Source organism: Lottia gigantea, assembly GCF_000327385.1.
Source record: "Lottia gigantea unplaced genomic scaffold LOTGIsca_20, whole genome shotgun sequence".
Classification (NCBI taxonomy): Eukaryota; Metazoa; Mollusca; class Gastropoda; family Lottiidae; genus Lottia; species Lottia gigantea.
In genome coordinates, this window is record NW_008708401.1 from 18,007 (window position 1) to 43,344 (window position 25,338).

The window sequence follows — 25,338 nt, forward strand, 5'->3', positions numbered from 1 at the left end:
ATTGTACGTTTATATGAGGTCCAGGCAACTAAGTATAACCATATGTTGAGGATTGTAGTTTGGCTATTGTTAGTAGGAACGCAATTTACAATGTTTTACAGATTTATCACTGCTGAAGATGGAGCAAGCTGCGACCAGCCAGAAAATGGTCTACGTACAATCATAGACACACATCTGATATACGTATTTATTATGCTACCTCAGTTTACTATGGTGGCATCCATAATATTTATATTCCCAGATACTGGTAAGTAAACAGGCCCGGATCATTTCCAAATGAAATGAAATGAATAGTTTTATGTCCCACTATTCTGCCCCGGATGGTTGCGGCCAACGGGCAACATACACATGTTGCCAGGATAGTGGCATTAGCATTCTCTTTTTCGATTTCCAACTATCTAGAGATTTAGCGGGCAGTTGTTTGGATCAAGCATATATATCTAGCCTAATTGGACACAATATAGCCCTTAATCTGAATATAATTAGATTACAATGCGATTGTGATTATTGCCTAATTAATATCTTATTATAATTAGTTTGTATAACCCCATACTTGTCATAGATACTAAGCAAGAAAGTCTTGATACTAAATACAAAATTTGTCCGTCGCTCGAGGTTATACTACGTCTCCTCTCATATTTGAGGAAGTGTTTTAGCTCAGTCTACTTTGGAGAAATTGTTTGGTAACAATTGGATAGACTGTCTTCCTGGTTCGATTCTTAATTGACGTGTAAATGCATATTACATAATTCCTCACTCTATATATAATTGAACAGGGTATTTTGTCGGTTGAAAATACTACTTAAGTGATTCTGGTGTTAGATAACAATCATCCCAGGTTAAAGCTGACAAGTCAAATGACTGAAAGGGGTTGAAAAGGTTTTTTTTATATTTTTATGTGTATCGAGGACACTGATAGCATCACTTTAAAGTAAAGTCTACTTAATTCAAATTTTAAGCCAGATGTCTGTTATGTAAGCAGATTTTATTTTAGAGACGTCATCAAATACTTAAAGATGGGTTTCCTTATTTTTTTTAGTGTTAAATTAAGCAAACTATTTAATTAATTGGTGTTTCTAATAAATTATCATGTATTATTATCATATCATTATATTCTTGTTGCATATAATTAAGAGTTTTAACCGATCATAAATGTACAAGTATGTACAGTCTGGATAAACAAAAAAAGGCATTTAAACCTTACTTGATCGGTCACTCATTGGATTTCTGTTGATAATTCTCTTCTAATTTAGCTAATTATGAATTATTTATGGACATATGAGACAAACTGGTATTTTTCCAAAACATTAGAACACATCTACTTTTTATTGATATAAGTATTAGAATTTTCAATTTCTTAAATGAAAATAAAGGAACCCATCTTTACTGGAATTGTAGGAACTACAGACGTCTTTCTAAAAATTGGAAAGGTGCAACTTAATGCTATATGTGTGTCTGATACACACAAAAAACTTCTTTTAGATATTTTAATCAACAACATATGATTCAGTGAACAAATACCCCTAAATTATTATCATACCACTTGTGTTATACATTTCTATATCCTTCTACAATTGATTTATTGAGCTCTATTTTAACAGTGGTATTTCAATATGCTCTACAATTGATGTATTGAGTACTATTTTAACAGTGGTATTTCTATATCCTTCTACAATTGATGTATTGTGCATAATTTTAACAGTGGTATTTCTATATATCTCTACAATTGATGTATTGAGCTCTATTTTAACAGTGGTATTTCTATATTGCTCTACGATTGATGTATTGAGCACAATTTTAACAGTGGTATTTCTATATTGCTCTACAATTGATGTATTAAGCACAATTTTGACAGTGGTATTTCTATATCCTTGTACAATTGGTGTATTGAGCACAATTTTAACAGTGGTATTTCTATATATCTCTACAATTGATGTATTGAGCACTATTTTAACAGTGGTATGTCTATATTGCTCTACGATTGTTGTATTGAGCACAATTTTAACAGTGGTATTTCTATATCCTTTTACAATTGGTGTATTGAGCACAAATTTAACAGTGGTATTTCTATATCGCTCTACAATTGATGTCTTGAGCACAATTTTAACAGTGGCATTTCTATATCGCTCTACAATTGATGTATTGAGAACAATTTTAACAGTGGTATTTCTATATCACTCTACAATGGAGGTATTGAGCACTTTTTTAACAGTGGTATTTCTATATCGCTCTACAATTGATGTATTGAGCACTTTTTAAACAGTGGTATTTCTATATCGCTCTACAATTGATGTATTGAGCACTTTTTGAACATTGGTATTTCTATATCTCTCTACAATTGATGTATTAAGCACAATTTTAACAGTGGTATTTCTATATCGCTCTACAACTGATGTATTGAGCACTTTTTTAACAGTGGTATTTCTATATCGCTCTACAACTGATGTATTGAGCACTTTTTTAACAGTGGTATTTCTATATCGCTCTACAATTGATGTATTGAGCACTTTTTGAACATTGGTATTTCTATATCTCTCTACAATTGATGTATTAAGCACAATTTTAACAGTGGTATTTCTATATCGCTCTAAAATTGATGTATTGAGTACTTTTTTAACAATGATATTTCTATATCTTTTAGATGAAGAAGAAAATATAATCAGTGAAGGAAACAAATCGAGCCCGGAAATACAACCAATGTGTACAGAGATCAAAGTGCATTCTCCACCCGAGGTTGCAACGATACGTGACTGTCCGCCCTGTACTTATGCAACCGCGCTTAACAATGCCGACGAAAACTTGACAAGGTCTAGCAAACATCCACCATATGAAGATGTGACAGCGTCACATTTATGCTCATCGTATGACAGCGTGACAGCTTCATGTCACTGCCTATCGTGTGACGGTGTGGCGGCTTCGCGTTACTGCTTATCGTGTGACGATGTGACAGTGTCACGTCACTCTTCGTCGTTTAACGGAGTAACAGCGTCACCTTACTGTCAAGCATCACTTAACTATCTCACATGTAATACGTCACGTTTATGTGTATCGTGTGCTTACTTGAAATTGTCACAGTTTATAATATTTGTGTATTTAAGTTTTGTGATTTGGGGAATGAAGCCTGTGAGTATATTATTACAGGAATTTCGATGTATTGACAGACAAAACATTGTTAATGGATTCATTCTACTGCCACCTTTTGTGTTTTCCAGTGGAATTTATCTTTTAACTATCTTTAGTCCTTTAGTACTTTCACTCAGTCACAAATAAAAGAATAACTGTCCTTGTGAAGAGACTTTTAGAAGTAGAGAATATGATGCTGGATATATCTGAAACAGTGGCGAAGTAAAGTCTGAGAGAGATACAGGTCATTTCCAAAAGGGCGTGACGCCAAGAAATTCCGAAAGTCGAGGAAATAAGAAGAAAAAGCGTGGCCTTTGTTCAAGAGACACACACCCTTTCAGCGTGTACATGGGATGAATCGAGGTCTTTAAGATTTTGTTAATTTTTGTCAGACAATATATGTGTTGATAGTTTTCAATTCAAAATGAAAAGCATCCATGTGCTTCGTTAGTTTCCAATCTGGATAGCCCACACGTGTAATTGACCTGTAATGCATGTTAAAGAGGTTATTCGAGAATGCGTCCTCGTATTAACCATAATATATGATATTATATTAAGTGATTATTGTATATGTGGTACATTTATCAGGGTAGTGAGTGAAATTTAAAGGTACAAATCAGATTCGTCTGATCAAATGGCCTCATCTGTTTAGTAGCGGACTGTAACTCGAATATTGATCTCTTCCCTACACAAAGTCAATTTTATTTTGAACAACCACTTTGATATATTGGCATACGTAACTGCTGTCAAACAGCCAGTTATGTCCCTTCGTTTCATAAGCTTGAGGCCAGTTAAGAGGCACTGATTTTGGTAATAAAATAAGACTTAATTTGGCGCAAGAAAAGAAGTACGAATGAACATGATCTAAATTTCAAAGAGAGAATTGTTTTTTGTCATAAACCTTCATTAATAGGGGAAAAAGTAATTTATTTGGTCCTTATTTGTGTATAATATGTTATGTTCGCATCTTTCTCCTGTTAGTCTGTATTGTATATTTTGAACATATATTTGTTATATTATCAATTAATAACGCTTTGCAAGAAATTTGGAGTTACCCGAACCTGTCAAACTCTATAATAGTATTCATGTGAATGTACCTGTCCTCGCCAATTTTCCACATTTGTAGAATTTAGAGTTAATGCATTGTCTTAAGCTAAAGCACTTTTTTAAAAAAATTTTACGAGTTAGAGTATTATGTAAATATTGCAACCTGCTAATAAATTCAATAATCAATGATCAATGAAGAGACTCCGTCACCTCCATCAATTACGAACCCCGAACAGGCCAGCTGTTACACTTAGGCCACTGATAAACTGAATCTATACAGATCTACTAATGAAAGAAAAGCACATTCACATTTTACAAAGATAACTACTTCTCGCGGACCTTTCTGTCAAAGAAAATAATGAATTTATTATGTATCTAAGCAAAAGTTATCTAAAGCTTCATGAGAATCTTTATTTAGAGTAATAAAAACTTACTTAAAGTAATAAGTACTTACCTATAAAACCTGGCGACGTCAGTTATCTTAGTAAGACCATCTAATTCGCCAGTTATAGTCAATAGTGGCAGAGGAAAAGCGGAACTCTTCACCGCTGAAGGTAATAATGACCCAAACAATATTATTCCGCCTAACATTTCTGACTCTTGAAGACCAAATTCTACTGCAAACGAACCTGAAAATATTAATTGAAGTAACATTATAGGTTAATCAAGAAGATGATCAACTGTAGTCTGACTTAAATGTAGATCTAAAGAGATTTTTCTTTTATGATTTTTCTGATCCATGATTCCACGTGGAGATGAACTGTAGAGCCCACTTCAATCAGGTTGGATCAGAAGCCATTTGAACAGTGCCCGAAGGGACGGAAATGAAATGAAATGAATGGAGTTTTACGTCCTACTTTTCTGCACCACGTGGGCTAATGAAGACGGCCGAAGGGACGGAAGACGAACCATTTGTTTTACCAGTTGATAGAACCTATATTCAGTTACGCAGCTCAAAATTCAACATTCGTTAGTGTACGTCAGAATGACCAAGTTCCCACTAAATCGCACGATAAGTTTTAACATAAAAATAAACTTACCCCTGCTTCCATGTCCCGCTAGAAAGATGTCAGCCTCGTCCACGTTTAATCCCTGAATTGATAATTCTTCCAGAAGCTCTGCCCAGAGAATGGGAAATGTCTCTGAGGTCAGAGTAATACTCTTGGTGTCCATTATACCGACCCATATTGGCAAATTACTGGATATCTGGATCTCTTCAGCTGGAATATATATATTAAAGTATATGTGATTATCCGTTATTACTCAAAGGGTTTTTAGAGGTTTTCTATAGTTTTCATGATTATCGGTGGCCAATTTTCCGTCTGCCCAAAGACCGACTGATTGAAAGGATAGACTGTCATCCTTGTAAAAATGGTTCTTTTTCTTTCTTATGGTCTCCACATTCTATCTGGATAAAATTCTTAATAAATATGGAATAATTGTATATCAGAACCGAGAGTAGAGAACTCTGATAGCCTCTTCGGGTTTCTTTATTTTATCAAAAAATGGGTTTTGCATGGCACACGTTGATTTGTTGAACATTAGTGGGACATTCGAAAATATTTCGAAAATATCAGAAAACAAAAAAAATACCGAATTGAATTTTTGTGATTTTAATTAGATTGTAGTGTAATATACAAGGACAATATGATTGTAGATTTTCTGTGTAAATCAATCATTCCTTGTAAGTAACTTTAATAACTGGTGTCCTTTTATTAACTTTCGCTGTGCTAGTCAAAATTAGTTTCGGTCTCAATTGAATTTTACTGAAACCAGTTGTCTCCCTTCATTCAAACTCTTTATCGGCCGTCTGTGTTTACTCATTACTGTCGATGGATTGGGCTATATTTTCCAGCATCTGCTCATCTGATCCGTTGCAGTCAACAAAGGAGGATACTGCAGATAACTGCGATCAATTGAAGGTTCGTAGATTTCGACCACTCATGTGTAAGCCTATACTTTCATATGCAATCAAACACTAATATCTGGTAGGCTACCCTTGCCGACAGGCGTTAAAATTCCAGAAGCTGTCAAATTTTACTTAATACTGAACATCTCTACAGATCACTATAATGCTATAGAAGGATTCTCATTGTTATTTGTAACGCACCTTGTGAATATGTAGATAAAAGTCGATCTATCATTGTCTTGAATGAATCTAGCATGTTTGATAAAAGAACACATGTTATCTGGTTCAAGATTGTCCCCGTGGGCGTATTACAGGTCAAGTTTAATGATATGTGCCTGACCAACTGATATGATATGTTATCTTTATACTGACTGGTATGTTCTAGTGTTGGTCAGTCTCTGATAAGACAAGGTCTAGGGTCCCGTTGGTCGTAAGTTAGTGTAGATTTAAGGTGAGTTTACCGAACACGCGGTATGCGTATCGCGGGACGCGGCAACGGAATGCGGTATAGAGATTTTTTCGCTCCAAGCCATTTTCCTTAATCCGTTAACTGGACCGCGTTACGCGGTATGCGTTATGCGAGTCGGTCGTGGCACGCGGTACGCGGTAAAACCGATCGGTCGGAGTAGCGATCTTTCCGCGCGGTATAATATACCGTGGCGGTTTAAGTCCACGTGTAGCAATTATCTGAGCTTTGTTTTATAGTTTCCATGCATTCCTGCGTGTGAAGTTGCGCCCATAAGTCAAAATGCCTAGAGGAAAACAACTTCCGGACGATGTAATCGAACGTTTGGTCGGACTCATCAGGGAAGGTCCTTTCATCTTCGATACCAAGGACGACAGTCATATGGATGCACAGAAGATGAGTAATGCCTGGGAGAGCATAGCAAAAACGTTGAAAGTGGAAGGACTAGATGGTGAGCTTCATTTTTAAGTTTGGAGCCGGTCGTGGCCGCGTAGCGCACTTTTCAGCTGTTCCGACTAGGCTCGGGCTCAAATCAAGCCTCAGTCAGAATTGTAATGATTCTATCGCTCACACTGTTAATGGGCCTCGGTGGCTCAGTGATTGTAGGCCTACATCTGCAACAAAGCAGTGATACATTCGCTGGAAATCTCTTGCCTTTCACCATTGTGATGTACTGTTTATAAACACCAATCAAACTAATTGCTATCACATAGGCCCCAACGGCGATGATTACATCCCGCTGGATTCGGTTGCATCGTGTTTGAGAAGGAATGGACCAGATGGGCGCCATGCTTATGAAACTTGAAGTGATACCGCCACGTTAACGCCTTCCGATAAATAGAAGTGCGGTATATTTACCGCATTTCGCATACCGCATTCCGTTACCGCGTCCCGCGATACGCATACCGCGTGTTTGGTAAACGCAGCTTTAGAGTAAATGGCGTTAATAAAAAAAAAAGAGTTAATATTGACGTAGATTTAGTCTGAAGATGTACATCATAGGTTCTTTTTGAAAAACGGGGCTCAGAATAGCCGAATCAAGGTTACTCTTACTTAGTCTCTGATCGAGATATTGGTCATTGTAAGCAATATGCTTATCTAGTTTCTAATAGCTCAATTGGACATGTTGTCGACTAGCGTGGAACTAGTTCACTCTCGCTTAGACTATTATAGCTATAGGACTATTTGACATTCTAACTGGACATTTGTCTAGCTTCTTAGAGCTAAATTTTACATTTGTCGGGTAGCTGGAAAGTTTCTGAAATATTATATAATTGTCTATCTTCATAGAGCTATATTGGATATTTGCAGAATGCCCGACTGTGGCTTTATTCGACCGAACCGAGAAGATCTCTCTGATTTCTCTTGAAATTGGCAAACAGGATTTAAAAGCATGGACGATATTCGAACCCTCAAAGATTTTGCTTTATACTGAAATCCATAGACCTATACATGTAAATTTATATCGTTAAAAAAGAAAAATGCATAATGTTCATTTTATTGAAGTTTATCTCGAAGATGCTATTAAAGTCTTCTACAACTGTGTACATTAACCCATGAATATTTTCACATATTCTAGTCGCCACAAGAGGTTAGTATGTTTATTCTAATAATAAAACAAGGGTTAACTTAAAGACAACGGTAGACTTTATTTATTTATGTAGAACAGCTTGACCATACATTAACCCCAACTACGCCAACCATCCACAAACCTGTCAACATTGTTAGTAGGTATTTAACTCGACTGACATTCGTAAATAGACGGAACTAACCAGCCGATAATAAGGAAAAATAAAGAATATCAACTGTAATGACTGCCGAGATCCTGTCTTCTAGCTGGTCCTTGAAGAAATCTGTCATTCATTTAGCGAACAACTGGATTGACTGGAATAAATGGTACATACTGGTTTTTCGCAGTCAGCATAATTAATTAATTCATTAAGCGAACCACTGGATTGATTAGAACAAATTAGGAATGTTAGCTTTCCGTAGTCAGCATAAATCTTTAAATTTATTTATTGCTGGTCTTGTCAGCTACTAACTACACTATTATAAAATGTAAAGAATATCTGCTATAATGACTGCAGTCAGATTGGACAAACCTCTCGCTTATTAATAAAACGAGATTGTCTGGGATAAATGGTATTGGTTTTTCGCAGTCAGCATAATTCTTTAATTATTTATTCCATGTCTTTGTCGATTTATACGAACAATTCCACGATAGTAAGGAAATATAAAGAATATCGACTTATATGACTGCAAAGATCCTGTCAGCAAGCTTGGACATCATGTCATTCATAAATAAAACTAGATTGAACCGACTAAATAGTATGTATCGGCTTTCTGCAGTCATCAGAATCCCATTTCTACTACAATGTACATATTCGCGAAGAATAGCACCTCAATTGCCACTCCAGATTTTTCAACGTAAGGATACCACCCCTCTTAAATTTGTTATATTTGGTTTATTTTTGGGAATTGTAAATATAAGACAGTACACCTGTTATTTGGGGTGTTTATTCCGATTGTTTACACAATAAACTTATAGTTGTTTATTATATATAACAGCTTCAAAACTGCTAGAGATTGTAAATGAAAGAACACACATTCACCTGTTTGCAAAATAACTGTACAAGCTAACACCAGTGGCTTCAATGGAGCCAATAATTGAGATGTTTTTAATTTACAATTTTTCCCGATGCAGACTGATAACGGCGCTGGAAGTCTTACTGTAGACATTGCTACTTATTCAACCACAATTTTCAAAATCAATCTAATTACAGTACAGTTAAAAACGTTCAGTTGTGTTTTCCTGTGAACAGCTGCATAGTTTAATAATAGTTACACTGAACATCTTCTTGAAGTCTTTCTTCGGTTATTACTCATTCAAGAAAATAAAATATTTTCTATCAGGCCTGATGGTGTTTTTATATCCGGAAATTGTAAACATCAGAATAAACACCTGTTGTATAATCTGTTTACAAAATAAATATATCATATTTATCATAAATACCAACTGAATCATTTATTGTTATATACAGCAGGTTTATTCAAATATCTAATTTCTTCCATTTAGAATCTATAGTTATTATTTTAGAAATACCATGCTCTACTAAACGTAATATGTTCTATGAGACTTGATAATATTTCAATATCTATGAAATTGTAAACATCAGAAAAAACTGGACATGTTGTATAAATTATTTACAAAATAAACATTTCATAGTGTAGAATAGTAGAATAAATACCGCCTTGCAAAATGTCCCAACAGCTAAACCATCGGAATCCTATGTGTATCTTACAAAACAGTTAAACCAATCCATAAGTCCATAAGGGGCGGGGGCTGCTTGTTAGCGCCACTTGTCTTGCGTAACGGAAAGGTTGTCCCGGTATACATCTGGAATTTCAATTACCATGCACGACAAAAATTCAACTTTTTTTTATATCTACCAACATCTTCCTGGAGATGTCCATGGACTGTAAAAATGATTATTTGCCTCGTGTACCACTATTGCAGTTCAACAACTGCTTAACTATACACATAAAATTCGTCGTAAAAAATTCATGGTCGTCAAGAGCAAATTGAAGAGTTTAATGTATACTGCATGTTTGTCGCATAAATTATAACACTTGAAACACAAAACTACTTGTAAATTTGATAGCTGTGGAGACTGTCATTCTGGGGTAACAAGGCATATTTACACGGTGCAATTTTTGCTATCGTAGACACTGGTTCAAAATGGAGAATTACGCAAACAAGGAATAAGTCTCGTTTAGAATTAAAATAAAATCGTAAAATAAAGTTCAAAGAGTCATTTTGGGACTCAAACCGGAAGAGAACTATCGTGTAGACTAGGCTTGAGTTTTGACATGTTGAATAAATATATTATCTATAAAAATGTTTCCAATTACATTCTGAATAAACTTAAAAATATTGAAAATGACAACAAAAACAGCTGTAATAACTGTCTCGGGATCTCGTACTCAGAAACTGGTACATGTTCATCACGGACATATAATACAGTACAGTACAGGTTTATAGGTACAGTTGAACATTTTAATATGCTGCAGTGAGGAGTCTTATATATGGAATAAAAGCCGATATATTATTTTGGACCCGCAAAACGTTAGTGTTTTGCTCGAATATTTCGGAGCATGGCCCGAAAACAAATATGTATTGGTTTGAGGTAGGTAAAGAAAGGGGGGGGGGGGGGTACCATAAATTACCATAAAGGTCTGTGCGTGCAGGTTAAGATGCTGCATTGAATCTTGTACGAGATTAACACATAAATATCAGTCCGAAATAAACCCCTATATTTTATTTCATGTACTTGAAAATCGCTAGTGCTTTGCTCGATATGATATACATGTACCCAGCGAAATGACATAAAGGGATTGTAAAGAGGATTTTTAAATTTGTTATGCTTATCGGGGGCACTGATAGCATCAATTTGCACCATTTCAATTTTCAATTAGACGTCTGTGATTCCTGTAATTCCACTAAAACTAAGTGTTTTATGACGTCACCCCAACAAAATGTGCTTGTATCACATAAGAGCTTTGCGGGGGTGACTTCATAAAACATTTAGTTTTAGTAGAATTGCTAGAACCACAGACACACATACAAAATTTAGAAAACCTCTTTTCAATCCCTTTAATAAACGTATCTGTAACTTAAGTCCGATGTCGATCACATAAAATCACATAAGGCTTAAAATACACAGTTTGCTTAAATGATCTTCAAAGTATCATTGATTCTAACTTTTTTATCAGTTGTTCCTCACCATGAAAAGAGATTCTTATCAGATCGAAGAAAAGACAACAAAGCATCGTAAGCGTATTGAAAAAAGAAAAAATTAGTTCATCACAACAGCCAGTTTTAACTTTTATTTTATAATATTACATAGATAGATATTTCAAGATATACCAAATAAATCGGAGCATAGACACTCTTTAAGATTATAATCTCCACAAGACAGTTCCCACCGTCAGAAACGCCATCAGGGCATGTCAGGCTAACATTACTACACGATAGAACTATATATTATGGGACCATTGGAGACAAAACCATTAAATAATCAGTGAAAACATCTGTTATTAACATATCACGACAATTTGTCTCTGGCAAGTAAACACCATGTTACATTTTTTTTCTGATGTGTTTTATGGGCTGTTCGAACTAAACCACAATTTAAAAACCTTTAACTCTGTTTAAAAACCGAGGAAATTTTACATTGACGAAACATACAGTGTTGAGATCAAGTATCATTCTATATCACAGTAAACCTAGAATCAGGATCAAATTTTCATTTTCGATATTCCAACTATAACAAGAGAGGTCAGTTGTGAAAAGGTCTACCGGAATTAAAAATAAAAGTCAAAATCAAATCAGTTTAAAATTCATTACTACAACTTATTCTCTACAGTGGGAACGTTAACTGGTAACCACAATCGTAGAATGGTTTCAAGCGCTTCAGAAAAGAAGTTTCAGCCTTCTCATTGATTAAATCGATATTGGACTAAATGAACCCAGCCAGCAATGGCAGCGACAAGCTCGACATGGAACCAATGCATGCAAAGTGATCAAGATATCGTCGAACTACGGCACGATAGCTCTTACTCAAACGTTTATAGACAAGAGTCTATATCCTAAACATGTTGGTAACAGCTTCCGTAGAGGATGTGAATAAAGACAAGTAAAGGAAATAGGTTTATATTTCTAATATTTCTATACATTGTCGACAGTTTGATCGACATCTGGCAGAGAGTTAATACAATATACAATAGATCAATTCTTCATCTATGATATTAAATTGGTGTTAGCTTCAACAACCTCGGGGCCCGGAGTTCGACACAGACATAAGTGGATAGACAATGATGGTGTTTTTAATGTCATACTTGTCTGGTTGGTCTGCGAGGACAGTGCCATAAACCTCCTCTTTTTCGATTTCTAACTGTCAAGAGATATTGATACCTGTATCTGTACAGCGTGTAACACACTAGTCCTCAGGCGAAAGTCGGTTACTGCAGATATTTCAAACCTTCATCATTGCATTGATGCTGTTTTTGGATGTTTCGGAAAAACAATTGACAACTTTATAGTTTCATTTGGACTGAAAAATAAAAACTTTAGCAATAACATAGTAAATGTACTTATCATAAGCTTAAGAAGTAGACCTTTTCAAAACTTGAATAAAAAAAATTATTCTTTGATGATTGTTGTAGATAATTGAATTTTTTTACTGTTTTGGACTGAGAATTACAGTTAAAGACTTCGAGGCAAGACCTTATCTGTAGATTTTGAATATTTAGAAAAAAACTTGAACAAAAAAATGTATTCTTCGGCTGAATGGTTGAAGAATTTGCACCCGTCATATCTGAAGTGTTAAGAAGTTAAGATAAGAAGAAAAAAAGAAGCGGTGTTCAGTTAAAGAAACAAACTGGTAGTGTAGCCTGTGATATCCAATGGTATAAGTTCTGAATATGATATGCTTGTTAATGATATCACCATCTGAATAAATACTTTGTTATATTTCATAGTAATCGCGTCTCTTATCAGCTTGTATGTTAAATTTAATGTATCCTTTATTTTATATGTATCAATTCATTCATAGCTGTAGATAAGCAGAATGGGGGAGTTTCTGACCACTTCCAAAGCTTGAGGCAAAGAAAGGTGTCCGAAGAGAGAAAATGTTCAAATTTAGATATTAAGTATCTAAGAGCATGTCTACTAGGCATTTTCGTGTAAACCTCATTTTGAAATAGGACAAAAATCTAATTTGTCTGAAAATGATCACGCTTGTCAATTCCAAATTAAAATATTCGCAGGGAGACCTCTCCGATCTTCATCTTTATTAGCCCAATACGATGCAAGAATTTCAGTACGTATAATATATCGTCCTTTTCTTCCACCTTAGTACAATAGAATGGAATAAATTAATTTTTATGAACTACTGACCTACACCGGCACAAAGGTCCATTTTTTCTTGCCCTAGAAGATTTACTGTTTGCTATTAAAATACGATCAAGTGACATGTTAAACTAAACGTATTGTGATGATGACAAGGGTAATAACTCATGAAAGACTAATGTCTATTGTATATAGAATGACTATTCATCACCTAGCCTCAACTCTATTATATAAAGGTATTTAATCGGAGACCATACTGTATCTTTTACATCATTATTGGTCTATAGAGGGTTAATATTACATTTATAACAAGTAATAGAACACTGGAGTCAATTTTATTAACTTCTTATATTAACTCCTATATTCTTATTTCATTTCAAAAGTACTTGTATATCAAAGGTCGCGACGTATGCAAATCTTAAAATATATGAATTAAGTGAGGCACCAGTGGCACCATAGGGGCTGGTTGAACCATGTCAATGGGCCCTCCTCCCTAGAATATTGTTATGTAATACTTTCCTTTAACCGACATTAAATTTACAGCGCATAATATTTCCCGGTGGAGAGGTTCCAACCCACTAATTTACTTGCGGGTTTTGTTTTGTGGTACAGATCGTTGGTACAATTTTGATCAGACGAGAAAGACATACGTACAGCTTCATTTCTTTCTATTTCGGTTGAAGGGAAACCAATTGGAAAAGTATATAATTACAGTCAATGGGAAATGATATAGTGAAAAAATAGGAAAGATCAAGAAATTCTTTAATTAAAGCGGAATCATTCCTAGAGTATATGATCGGAGAACACTGCAAGCAGTCGCACAACAAATGCAAAGTGTGCTTTCGGGGTCAATGTCCAATGATCAAGTAAAAAAAAAAACGAGCATTGAAGAATATATATTAGTTAATACTAAGCACATACAAAAGGTTATGAAAATAGTTTGATTTTGTGAAATTATTTCGACAGTATATAGTCATGAATAGAACACTGCAAGCAGTCCAATAGCAACTGTAAAAGTTTGTATTTGGATTCAATATAATACGTAATGATCAAGTAAAAAACCAGTATGGAGTACTTCGAGCCTGATAGAAGATAATATATTAAACAAATACATAAAATATACACAAGATCATGAACTGTTGTTTACAGAGTTTCAATAATATTTGTATATTTATGATGTATATCATATAGGTGTCTATATAGACAGTGTATAAAAACCTGACCCTGATAGAGATGATATGTTAGATAAATACATCTCCGCCCTTAGTTCACATACTTGTATTATGTTCATATCTTAAGGGATATATGAGTTAAAAGAGCAGAGCTGATATAATAGATGAAAGTAGTAAGGGGTCACATTGTAAATCATTACTAAGTTCTCAGTATGTCATAGATAATTCGGAAGCGCTCACAGGTTATTAAACACTTACAGAAAACTCGAATCGGATATTGCAAGACAATATGAGCATTGCTCAACCCTTGTTTCATACTATTGTGGATGTCTGAGTTAACAGTTCGCAACTTGTGCTGTAAAAAGGTCATTTGTTAAACTTTATCAAATAACTTGACTCCGGTGTTGTTGCAAGCGAATGTCTTCGACTCACTTATGGTACTCAATCGTATCAGCCTCGATTTTTCTCAGAATTAGAGTAACCCTCATCGTTGATCACATTGGAATGCAGAGTAACGCCCGGTGTCTTTTGGCGTTCACAGTTACCTTGCTGTACTCGTATATTCCATGCCCAAATTTCGTTCGTTCAGTTCGTCGAAAGTCGATCACCAGACAATGCCGGTTACCTGATGTCCTTGTAGTGCTGAATCAATTACCTGCTGACCTCGTACCGTCCGGTAACCATTACCTACTAGTCTGATATATTAGTGTTAAGAGAGATCATAATAATATAAAACATATTACTATTGTCTATAGATTCTCATATAAACATCAGCGCAAGGCAATTCCATAACCTGAAGGCTTATTTTGGCTACAGACGAATGCGACCACGAGCATGCCACTGGAAAAGTAAAGATATGACGTAAAGCTCCATTCATTTCATTTCATTCACTGGTAATTTATTTCTGACATGTTAAAGGCCTCTTCTCGCTATCTTATCAAGGATAAACAAATTCGACTTTTTGGGCAATTTATCTGTACACAGTAGATAGATATGGTGAATAACATCATCATCTGATAAGCAAAGAAGATTCACTTTTATTTAGAGGGGTATTCATATTCCAGTGCTTCATAAGTATATACTTAACCCCAATTACAGAACATAATACACTGAATACAAGTATTCTTGTTCATAAATTCTGTTCAGTAGGACGTAAAACTCCATTCATTTCATTGCTAACCCTATAGTATAATCTATATTAACAATTACAGGAAACAAAGCCTTGAAAGGGTGGAATACAAAATGATATTTAATAGAAACCATGATATATTAGAGGCAAGATAAGAGAGGTGAAAAAATACGAAATTCTTTACTGAAGATACATCTATCTTATCGACGTGGGGTCAACAAAACATTTGGTTTCAATCTTAAAACACTATATTCCTATTGCTGAACCTGAAAGTCAAATCTCTTTTTATGTTTTTTAAAGTCTTGGATCTTTGAAAGTTATTTGCCAAATCTTAGAAGGGGGTACATGGAGTTAACATTTTAATTTACTTTGAACTGATGTGTTCGACGTGTACAAAATGATTTCAGAACTTTTTGATTGATGTATTCATTGTTTTTTTCTGAATAAAGTGCACTCTGACCTTTACAGCTAAAAACACAATGAAAAAAGAAAGGCAATTTGAGGCCCTGTTCTCTGATTATGTACAGCAATTTCCTATTACTAATGAGTTAGAGAATATGTTAAAGATTTAAAAACTAAATGCTACGGTGTCACAATTTGTGCTATTACCCTTGTGACTGGCAACAGTTCTTTACAACAGTTCATTCAGTTTTATGCCAAGTTTCGATTTGATTCCCTATTTCTTAAACCTTACCAGGAAAATTGTTCATGTAGTATATGTCGACTGTGTAGCATCTCTCATGCATATCGCGGCATCGCTTATCACAGTATGGAGTCAGCGGATACAAGGTGAATTATACCGCACGGAATTTTCATATATATCAAGGTGTGCTCCCATGTCTCTACCCATATCTGGTTCTTTAATAAACGTTATGATTTCAACTTCGGCTATAATCTTGGTCCAAACTCCATCTGTTCGCGGTTTTATCTTGAATGATGTCGTGGGAAAGTGATTTGAACACCCCCCAATCATTATTATTGACCTTCAATTTAAAATGTCAGCTTTCCTTCCTCTCATTCAGTTCAAATTAATTATCTCATTAAATCAAGTGCTCTTTCACTTTATATTCTGATATAGCATGTGTATTATATATAGTCTAATATTGAAATAATAATATACTTTGACTTTGGGTGAATGAATCAGCTCTGTCGGCTGAGTGCTATTTTATTTCAGAAAGTTAAAGATATGTTTGAATTCTACCAATACCACTAAATAATTCTCTTTCTCTTAATGCATTTGAAAATGTATTTGCATTTATGAATGAAATTTATTTTTAATTCAATTAACGAATGTGGCTCACTTTCATCGTTCCTATACGGGGCCCAGAATCATGCAAACCTCGGCAGTGTCCGTAAAACTGAATTCGTCTCTGTAATGAATGGTAAATTCCATTATATCTTCTTGGGCGAGACTATTTACCTGTAGCATTAGTTTGTCCAAGATTTAGTATCAATGCCGGAAGACCAGACGCTTCTTTCATGTTGTAGCCTCCGACCTATCGTAGGCTTTTGAGAAATAGTATATGAATACATCATACGATAGATGCTTGAAGCTATGCTAGAATTTCACCTACGAGAATTCTGCATTTCTGCCTGTCTATACGTAATGCTTGTTGAATGTAAAAACTCTCGAGTGTGTTATTGAAGGTATACAGTTCATATTATCATTGAGTGAAACAACACATATTACATTTCTAGAGGCAGATATTATTAGAGTCACGGTTTATAGTTGGAATATTCTGCTGTCTTGTTGGATCCTATTGTTATTCCACGCCTAAGATAACATGTCTTGGAATGCATCTATGGCGGTATCTTTGAATTTGCTCAGACATTTGCATTATTATACCTTGCTCTCAGATGGTATCTGAAGACGTAAACAGGTGCAAAGTGTCATTACTGAATTTATGTGTAATTAAAAAAATCCGTACAAGTAACACAATTCCATCAATCAGAAATCTCGTTCAAACAATGACAAAACAGGGAGTTAAAGTTGTGTGGAATCAATTTACTAAGGGATACAACGTATTAGAATCTACCAGCGTGCTTTCAAAACCTATATACTGCTTGCCCGGAATAAAGGGAAATACTAATCAAGCCCGAGATTCGTTAAGAGGCTTTGAAGGAACCAATTCCGATGGCTGGCCTCTATGATAAACGCAAACTTAACGTTTTGCCCCGTCTTCCGTAGCCTACTTCTAAAGATATTTTTGTTTAGTAAGCATATCCAACTTGACAAGATTTTATTACGGTGCTAAGTGAATTTACACTTGTAACATGCTAGCTAGTGCACGAAACATTCAGTGAATTTGTAAAAGACCTGATGTAGAAGCCATTCTTTCAGGCGTTAAATACATGATATACTAGCCGACCATCTTACTGGTATGCTAGATATCTCATTAGTTATACACGCTGTAATTAGTTAGAACTATAAAAATACAGTTAGTCAGAAGATAGACTACGATACTAGAATTTAGAACATTTCAAATCTGTACATCATCTTCCCTAGTCCAAAGGGGAGAATTGTCTCTCAGCTGGTTACGGTTATTTGATGTGATGACTATCAAAATTTATTCTTCTTAACTGGGTGAGTTAAAACTAAAAAGAGGAAGGCTCGGCTGTTGCTCTGACTTAGTCCCCTCACTTGATGATTCTGAGAAACGCCACTGGTCACGCCATCCTCGTGAAACATTTCAATTCATTCAGTTGTTTCAATACAACAGGATGTAATAGAATTCTGAAACTCATCTTAATTTCTGGTAATATCGAATCGCACTCCATCCAAATGTCAAAGATAGGAGGCCTACGCGAATACTACAATAGAAAGAATGAAGATCAAAAACGTAACACAAAAAGATGCTTAAAATCACATACGCCAATGAAAGGTCAGCTGTATTTCTTACAAAAGTGTACATTTTTATGTCCATTGTTGTCCTTTCGACTGATTACTTGTGTTGTCTACTATTTTTATGGTTTGTTTCATCTTGTACCTGATTGTTAATGATGCAAATATAGATACGAGATGTCACTGATAAATCCCTAACGAGTATTTAAGCCATCTTTACAGCCGATTTCATTTGAAAGATATTGCTGGATTATGGACAATTATTGTCTAAGCCTCGGTGAGGCTTGGTTCAAAATTCCCAATTACAAAACGAGCAATCGTGAGTAAAATATGGCGCGAAAATGGGCATTACTGATATTATGAATTATCCACTTTCAAACAACGAAAATAGACAAATTTGCTAACATTAATTTGAAATTGAATACGGATTGGAAAAGGATTCAAAATGTATCTAGTCCTCATATATATGTGTTTGCGATACTTACAGCGTCATTCGCACCATTCTGATATCTCTTCGTCTTCTGTAACTTCAGAAAAATTGACCAGAACACGTACTCTCGAAACGATCTTAGCGCTAGGATGTCCTAGGTTCTTATCTTCTAACATTGATTCTAGGACATCCTAGCGATAAGAGCGTTTCGAGAATACGTGGCCAGATGTAAGACAATAATCTCATGGATTGAACGTTCATGTAATTGTGCCAATATTCATCTGGCAAAGCTGTTTCTAAAGCGTTTACAAGAAATATAATATTTTATATATTATAATATAAATAAGCTGAACAAGACCAATAGACACAAGAAAAAAACCAGAAACCTTTTAAAAACCATTTAACAATATTGTTTATAGATAGTCATTTCCAACAGCGTAACAAGTAGTTTTGTTACACAAAAAAATAACATGTATATAAATTTCCCGACTAAAATAAAACTGAACAAGATGGTATCTTTGTAACTACCCAAGAACCTGCCGATAACGACTTACTGGTGTCTTTGATGTTAGTAAATATATAAACTTAAAGGCAATATAACCAAACTAACCTAAAGTGCAGATCACATAGTCTGCGCTTGGAATCTTGCTCTACCTTTGAATGTTTAAAAGATATGATTGGACTGATATGGAAATTCTCTTATGAAAACTAAAACTTGTTGAATGTGGTTGACAAATAAAGGTTTGGTGAGGGATTAGACTCATTGCATGAAGTATTTCCGACATTGACAGTGTGCAAAACTGGCTTACTCAACTGAAGAAGGGAACGTTGAACTTCCAAAATTTCGCCATTTCCAAACAGAACGTTTCACTACAATTATACATCACAATTGACAAATATACCATAAATCTCTCACTATTTTTGAATTTGCTCAATGAATAAAGTTTTTTTCAATTTTCACAGCAGCAAAATCACTCGATCACTTGACCTAATTTAGATATAAGCACGACATATTTGGTACAAGTTACTTCCCTTTTTTGGTGATCTTAGTTATTGCATTGTTTTTGCTTATATCCCATTATACCTTTACAGAGTTGTCGGTTCTTTTTGTTCGAGTTCGTTTTGACGACGCCAGTGTATATTGATCCTTACAGATATTTTGATATACGAGCTATTTCCAGGTTTCTGTAATGGGCATGTTTGTTTGTTATAAGTCATTTAAAATATAGAAGATGTATTTTCTGGCAGTCTGCAGTATATGCAAGTATATGTAAGTTTATATGAGGTGCTAATGCGAGTATGTATACTCAATTTACCACGGGAAATTTGACGTATAATTATCAAAACTATTAACCGAATCACAGACAACAGTACTTCGTCCCTAAAAAATTCATTACCGGTACTCAAATCCATACACCCTATATCAGATTATCAAAAAAAAATTTCTAACTTCTACTGCGATAAAATTACTTGATCTTTTAAATAGATTGCTTTAGGTTGGGTTAGGTCGATGGGTGACTAATGCTCCTCATTGGAACCGTCCCAGTTGACGAAGACTTAAAGCTCATTTTGAAGAATGTAACGACTACCAGAAACTCCGATCAACCGGACGGTCGCTTATTATGACCTCTAAATAAGAAATTAAAACATTGATGAAAACAGGCAATTTGAGAGATTTGTCTGTCAGCCCCAGTTGCTGTATGATTTTGTCAGTCACAAGGTTTTCAAAGGGTCAAATAGTGTTTTCAAAATACTAGATTATTATCGCCTTGGACTAAGGTTTAACTTTTTCTGTTCCAACGTCCCAGAGTGAATTTTCTAACCTACACGATTTCTGATAACAAACCGACTTTTAAAAAAGACAAAGTTATGTTATATACGGGTACTTTAAATTTATTTTATATTCTATAATATATTGATATTAAACTATTCAGTTATAATTGATCAATCATTTTAATTCACATTTAATATAGGTGTTAACCGTTTATAACTACTATTGAGTGCAGTACATTTATTAATCGACATGCATTACAATTTTCATTTGAATTTTTCTACCATGATCTTTTTCTTTTTTCCTTATAATATACAGTATTTAGAAGGAGGTCCTTTGGGTCATGGCCCTATTTGTGCATGTGAAAATTCTTATTTTGAAGTGTAAATTAAGCCCTTTAAATGCTCAAAATTCATCTCATTAGGCTTCGGCCCCAAGGGTCCCGTCTCGTTGAGACACCTCTAATTTTGACACCCCCTCAGGCATTTTCTAGATACCCCCCTGCTTATATACACCCGCATTGGCATGTCAATGCATTTGCCGCCGTATCTAAAACATGTCCTAAGGTTACCGCTAGTCAAATACAATCTTGCACATTGCTATCCCGATTCCCTGCGTTGTCTGACTTCAATTCCGTTTTGTGGATGATGTCCTGAAACATGGCCATCATGAACATAGAAATACTTTTGTTTTGTATGTTTGCAGACAACAGTGCACCAATTTTACCTTTTACCTTCCAAATATACCTTTATAATTTTTTGCCGAACATCAAAGAGAATGTGGTTATTAAATTTTATAATAACCATAAGAGTGTTATTGAGAGTACTTAACTTGTCGGTGATTACAGTTTAAAAGTTCAAACAGGATTTTTAATCTAAACTGCATTTCACTGATTTAAATTTAATCTCCATAGGCGTCTATTCAAATTTTAGGGTTCAGGTATAACTGATACTGATGACAGTAAGTTATAATCATCTACACCATACACCTGTCCATGGGTAAAAAGAACATTTTAATTCAACTTGAATACCGTGCGGAATGATGATTTTAATATACCTTAAAATACGAAATTGCATTAGATTGTATTATTTTGTCAATGCCTTTACGAAAGTGTGAATGACAGTTTTATACGGATAAAATGTAAGAAAGAAATGAGCTTTAATTCATTCTTTCAGACCTCGACAGTTTGAAATCAAAATCGAGAAGACATTTACGAAATCGGGAGCAAAAATGCAGGATATTCATTCATTCATTCATTTGGATATTCATTCATTCATTCATTTGGATATTCATTCATTTATTCGATCATTCAGGCATTCGTCTGTTCGTTCATACTGTCGTTCATTCATTCATTCACTCACTACTTTAACGTACCATAATAACACGGAACCTTTCCTTTAAAGAAAGTTAAAATATAGACCATCACTGTTTAATTGTGCATGACATTGTACAAATTATCACTTACCTAATGTTGCATAAGCTATATTCCTTACATCTCGTTCGGGTATTATAATCAATGCCATTTCCTTGCCCCCTGAGCCCGAGGGTGGCAATACAACATGCTGGGGCGGGGCACTACCGAACTGGGCACTACTATATCCGAATATCACAAAACATAATATTATCCTCGTAAACCACATTTTTCCATTGAACATTTCAGCTTTTATAATGCCTTGCTTCTATATCATAATCCAATATAAGTATAGCGATTCGTTATCATTTGGTATTCTGTTGTCATTTTGAATAGAGATAGCGTTCAAGACTTCTCTCTAGGATGGGTTAAAACATTGCTATACTAGTATACAGAAAGTGTTCACTATGTGTGAGGTACGAGCTTTGCTACGATAAGCACCATAAAAAACTACGTAAAACAGCGTTCGGTCAAGATTATGTTCCTTAACGCGTGACTTTCTAATCGCTGAAACACTAACTGTTGTAACACTAACACTATAAAAAACACAACCTCATTCAAGTGCCTGTCTATTATAATTTAAAAAGAAATGTTACGTGAAAATAACATTTTAATTGTTTATGCTGCCAACAACTATTTGTATATTTTCATATCTTAAAGAACCATTGGTTTCAATTTACTTAAAGATTTTGTTTTAGAACACATTCAATTGCTATTTCATATCGAATGCATCAGAAATACCAACTAAAAGAGCATCAATTTAGATAGTTTCAGAGCACTATAAATCACAAAATTCACAATTCGTTCAAAGCTTCACTAAACTCAGAGCATCAGAAACACAATGTCAATGAGCATAAAATAACAATAATTTGAGAACACCAGGAAGCACAAAGTCCTGCTAGAGAACGATTCACAATTTAATTAAAACTTCACGAGACTAAGAGCATCGGGAAACAAAAACACACTTTTAACATACACGTATTAGCTTAAACATCTATAAAACTAGCAATAATGAGAACCAATAACAATCAATTGAGAGTATCAGAGGGCATAAAATTTCTTTTGAGAACACCATGTAGCACAAACTAACTTGATATGAAAGGTTCAAGAAACCCAGCTTTTATCAGCAATAAAATATAGGTTGAAATACCCGTCAATATATCTTTAAACACAGTTTCAAACCAGATCTATAATTATCATTTATTAATGAAATCTGTCTTTAACAGTTCATTCACACTGATGGCTGGTGCAATGGTTCGGTCTAATGCTGCCGTTTAATATTTGAAAGCGCTTAAATCCCAGGAACCACATGGTTTGACCAACTTGCGAAACGACGGCATTAAAAGACGTGATTCCCTATATTAAATTTTATTCCGAGAACTTGGTAACTGAATTATCTTGCTTCCATACATCCGATAAAATCCACAAGAATCATATGGTTAGCCATAATAACATAATCCATGACGTCACAACTCCCTATAGCTCTACATACGTGAAAACATGATAACCTTTTCATAAGACACTTACAAACTTTACTATCGCTCATTAACAGCCCCATCCAGTTTAGAAGCTGAAAAGTCAGACGTAAAACCTCATTTCAGTCCACTTCTACTCGGCTACAGCCACCCATAACTGTGCCTCAATAAAAGGCCTTTGGAGGTAACAGGGTAACTATTTCTACAAGAAGCTACAAGAAACGTGCTTCGGTGAACTTTAAACGGTTGACGATGATAAATTGTGTTCAAGAAGCGTGTTTTATTTAACGGTTTATTATACTATGACTATAGAGTAGATATTGGTAGAGTCAACTTATGTATGTATTCTATGATATACTTCATATACTTGACAATGGTACTTCAAGTAGAGGTACTATTTCAAATCACACGAAACCTTTTCTTAAGTGATTCTTAACATAATTCAAGATATTGAAAGGATTAGCTTCTTGGCAAAATTTTAATTACTGTACACTGCATGGTGTGATCTAATCATTTGCCCAATCAGAACCATTTAATTTCAGTTGAGATTTGCTATTTTTGACAGTGGTACTTCAGTAGTACTATTTTCTTACGTGATTTTTAACTTCATTCAAAATATTAATAATTCAACATTTTCATAGCTTGATATTAGGTATACCTGCCCGCATTTTTCTCATTGTGCGCTGCATGGACTGACCTATCCTCAGTGGAGATAAGCTAGCTTTGTACGTGAATCGACATTATTTTCGTACCTATTTCCTTAGTATCTGTGATAGCGCATAAATGTTGCTAAGTCATGAAGTTTTGCTATTTCGATTTATCTGTACTGAAAGTTTACGGCTAATGAATCCATTCTTATTTTGAGATTATGTAGGCCATGAGTTTATGTATGTTTTTTTTTTATGTGTGATTGATCATCTGTATGTGTGTGATTAATGCATACAACAGTTTTTGTCAGTCTAAGCTATTTGTACATGCATTGATATCAAAGATAATATGTAATGTCATATGGATTTGTGGTTTTGCGAACAATATGCAAATATAAGAAGTAACACATCTAAGTGTATGAAAGGATATTCAAATTCATAGATCTAGTGATTATCGTGTGAAGAACAGTGACTCAACAGTGGGACTTAAGTGGGTTGGGACCCCTCCCCAGAATTTTTATTTTTATCCATATACTATTTTATCCCGGGGGCGGGGGCCCGCTTAGGACAAGGGATCCGTGGAAATGGTTCAACCAGTCCCTGTGGTAGTGGTAAGTGGATAATGCAACATTTTAAGTCGGTGCTCATAATATATGAATTTGGTTTATCAATGTTTATAGGGCCTATACGTTGAGCATTATTTACCACCATCTTGAGTTAGTCTTAAACTTGGATTACTGCATTAACATATGCAATATTGAAATAAGATCTATTTGTAAAAACTAAAGAGGTGGAATAAACATAAGATAATTTGTTAGTTAAATATGCAGAGTATCCAGTTAAATACATAATAATATTACTTCAGCCTGGAATTTGAACCGCTCTTCACATGGGATAGTATTATTTGTGTATCTGTGTGAGTAAGTGTGACATTGCGACTTAATCCTCTTGTCAGTGATGCAGGATCTGGTAAACTGGTTGGCCAAACGTTTAGTCGATCAGATAT

At 34.8% G+C, this 25,338-nt stretch overlaps 2 protein-coding genes across 2 annotated transcripts in view; one reads left to right on the forward strand and one right to left on the reverse strand.

The window, feature by feature from the left end:
• LOTGIDRAFT_231468 (hypothetical protein) overlaps positions 1–3,270 on the forward strand; it is a gene marked incomplete at both ends in the record, with an annotated part of 10,716 nt that extends 7,446 nt beyond the window's left edge. Inside the window, 2 exons of the mRNA XM_009053601.1 lie at positions 102–247; positions 2,642–3,270. Of these exons, the coding sequence (XP_009051849.1) occupies positions 102–247; positions 2,642–3,270 (775 nt within the window). The remainder of the gene's footprint in view (positions 1–101; positions 248–2,641) is intronic.
• A 1,224-nt stretch (positions 3,271–4,494) lies between these two features.
• On the reverse strand, positions 4,495–6,335 carry LOTGIDRAFT_159263 (hypothetical protein; the record flags this gene model as incomplete). Its single annotated transcript, XM_009053602.1, has 4 exons — positions 4,495–4,513; positions 4,625–4,799; positions 5,211–5,390; positions 6,281–6,335. 4 exons carry the CDS (start codon positions 6,333–6,335, stop codon positions 4,495–4,497), a joined length of 429 nt encoding a protein of 142 aa, XP_009051850.1.
• Positions 6,336–25,338: the final 19,003 nt, after the last annotated feature.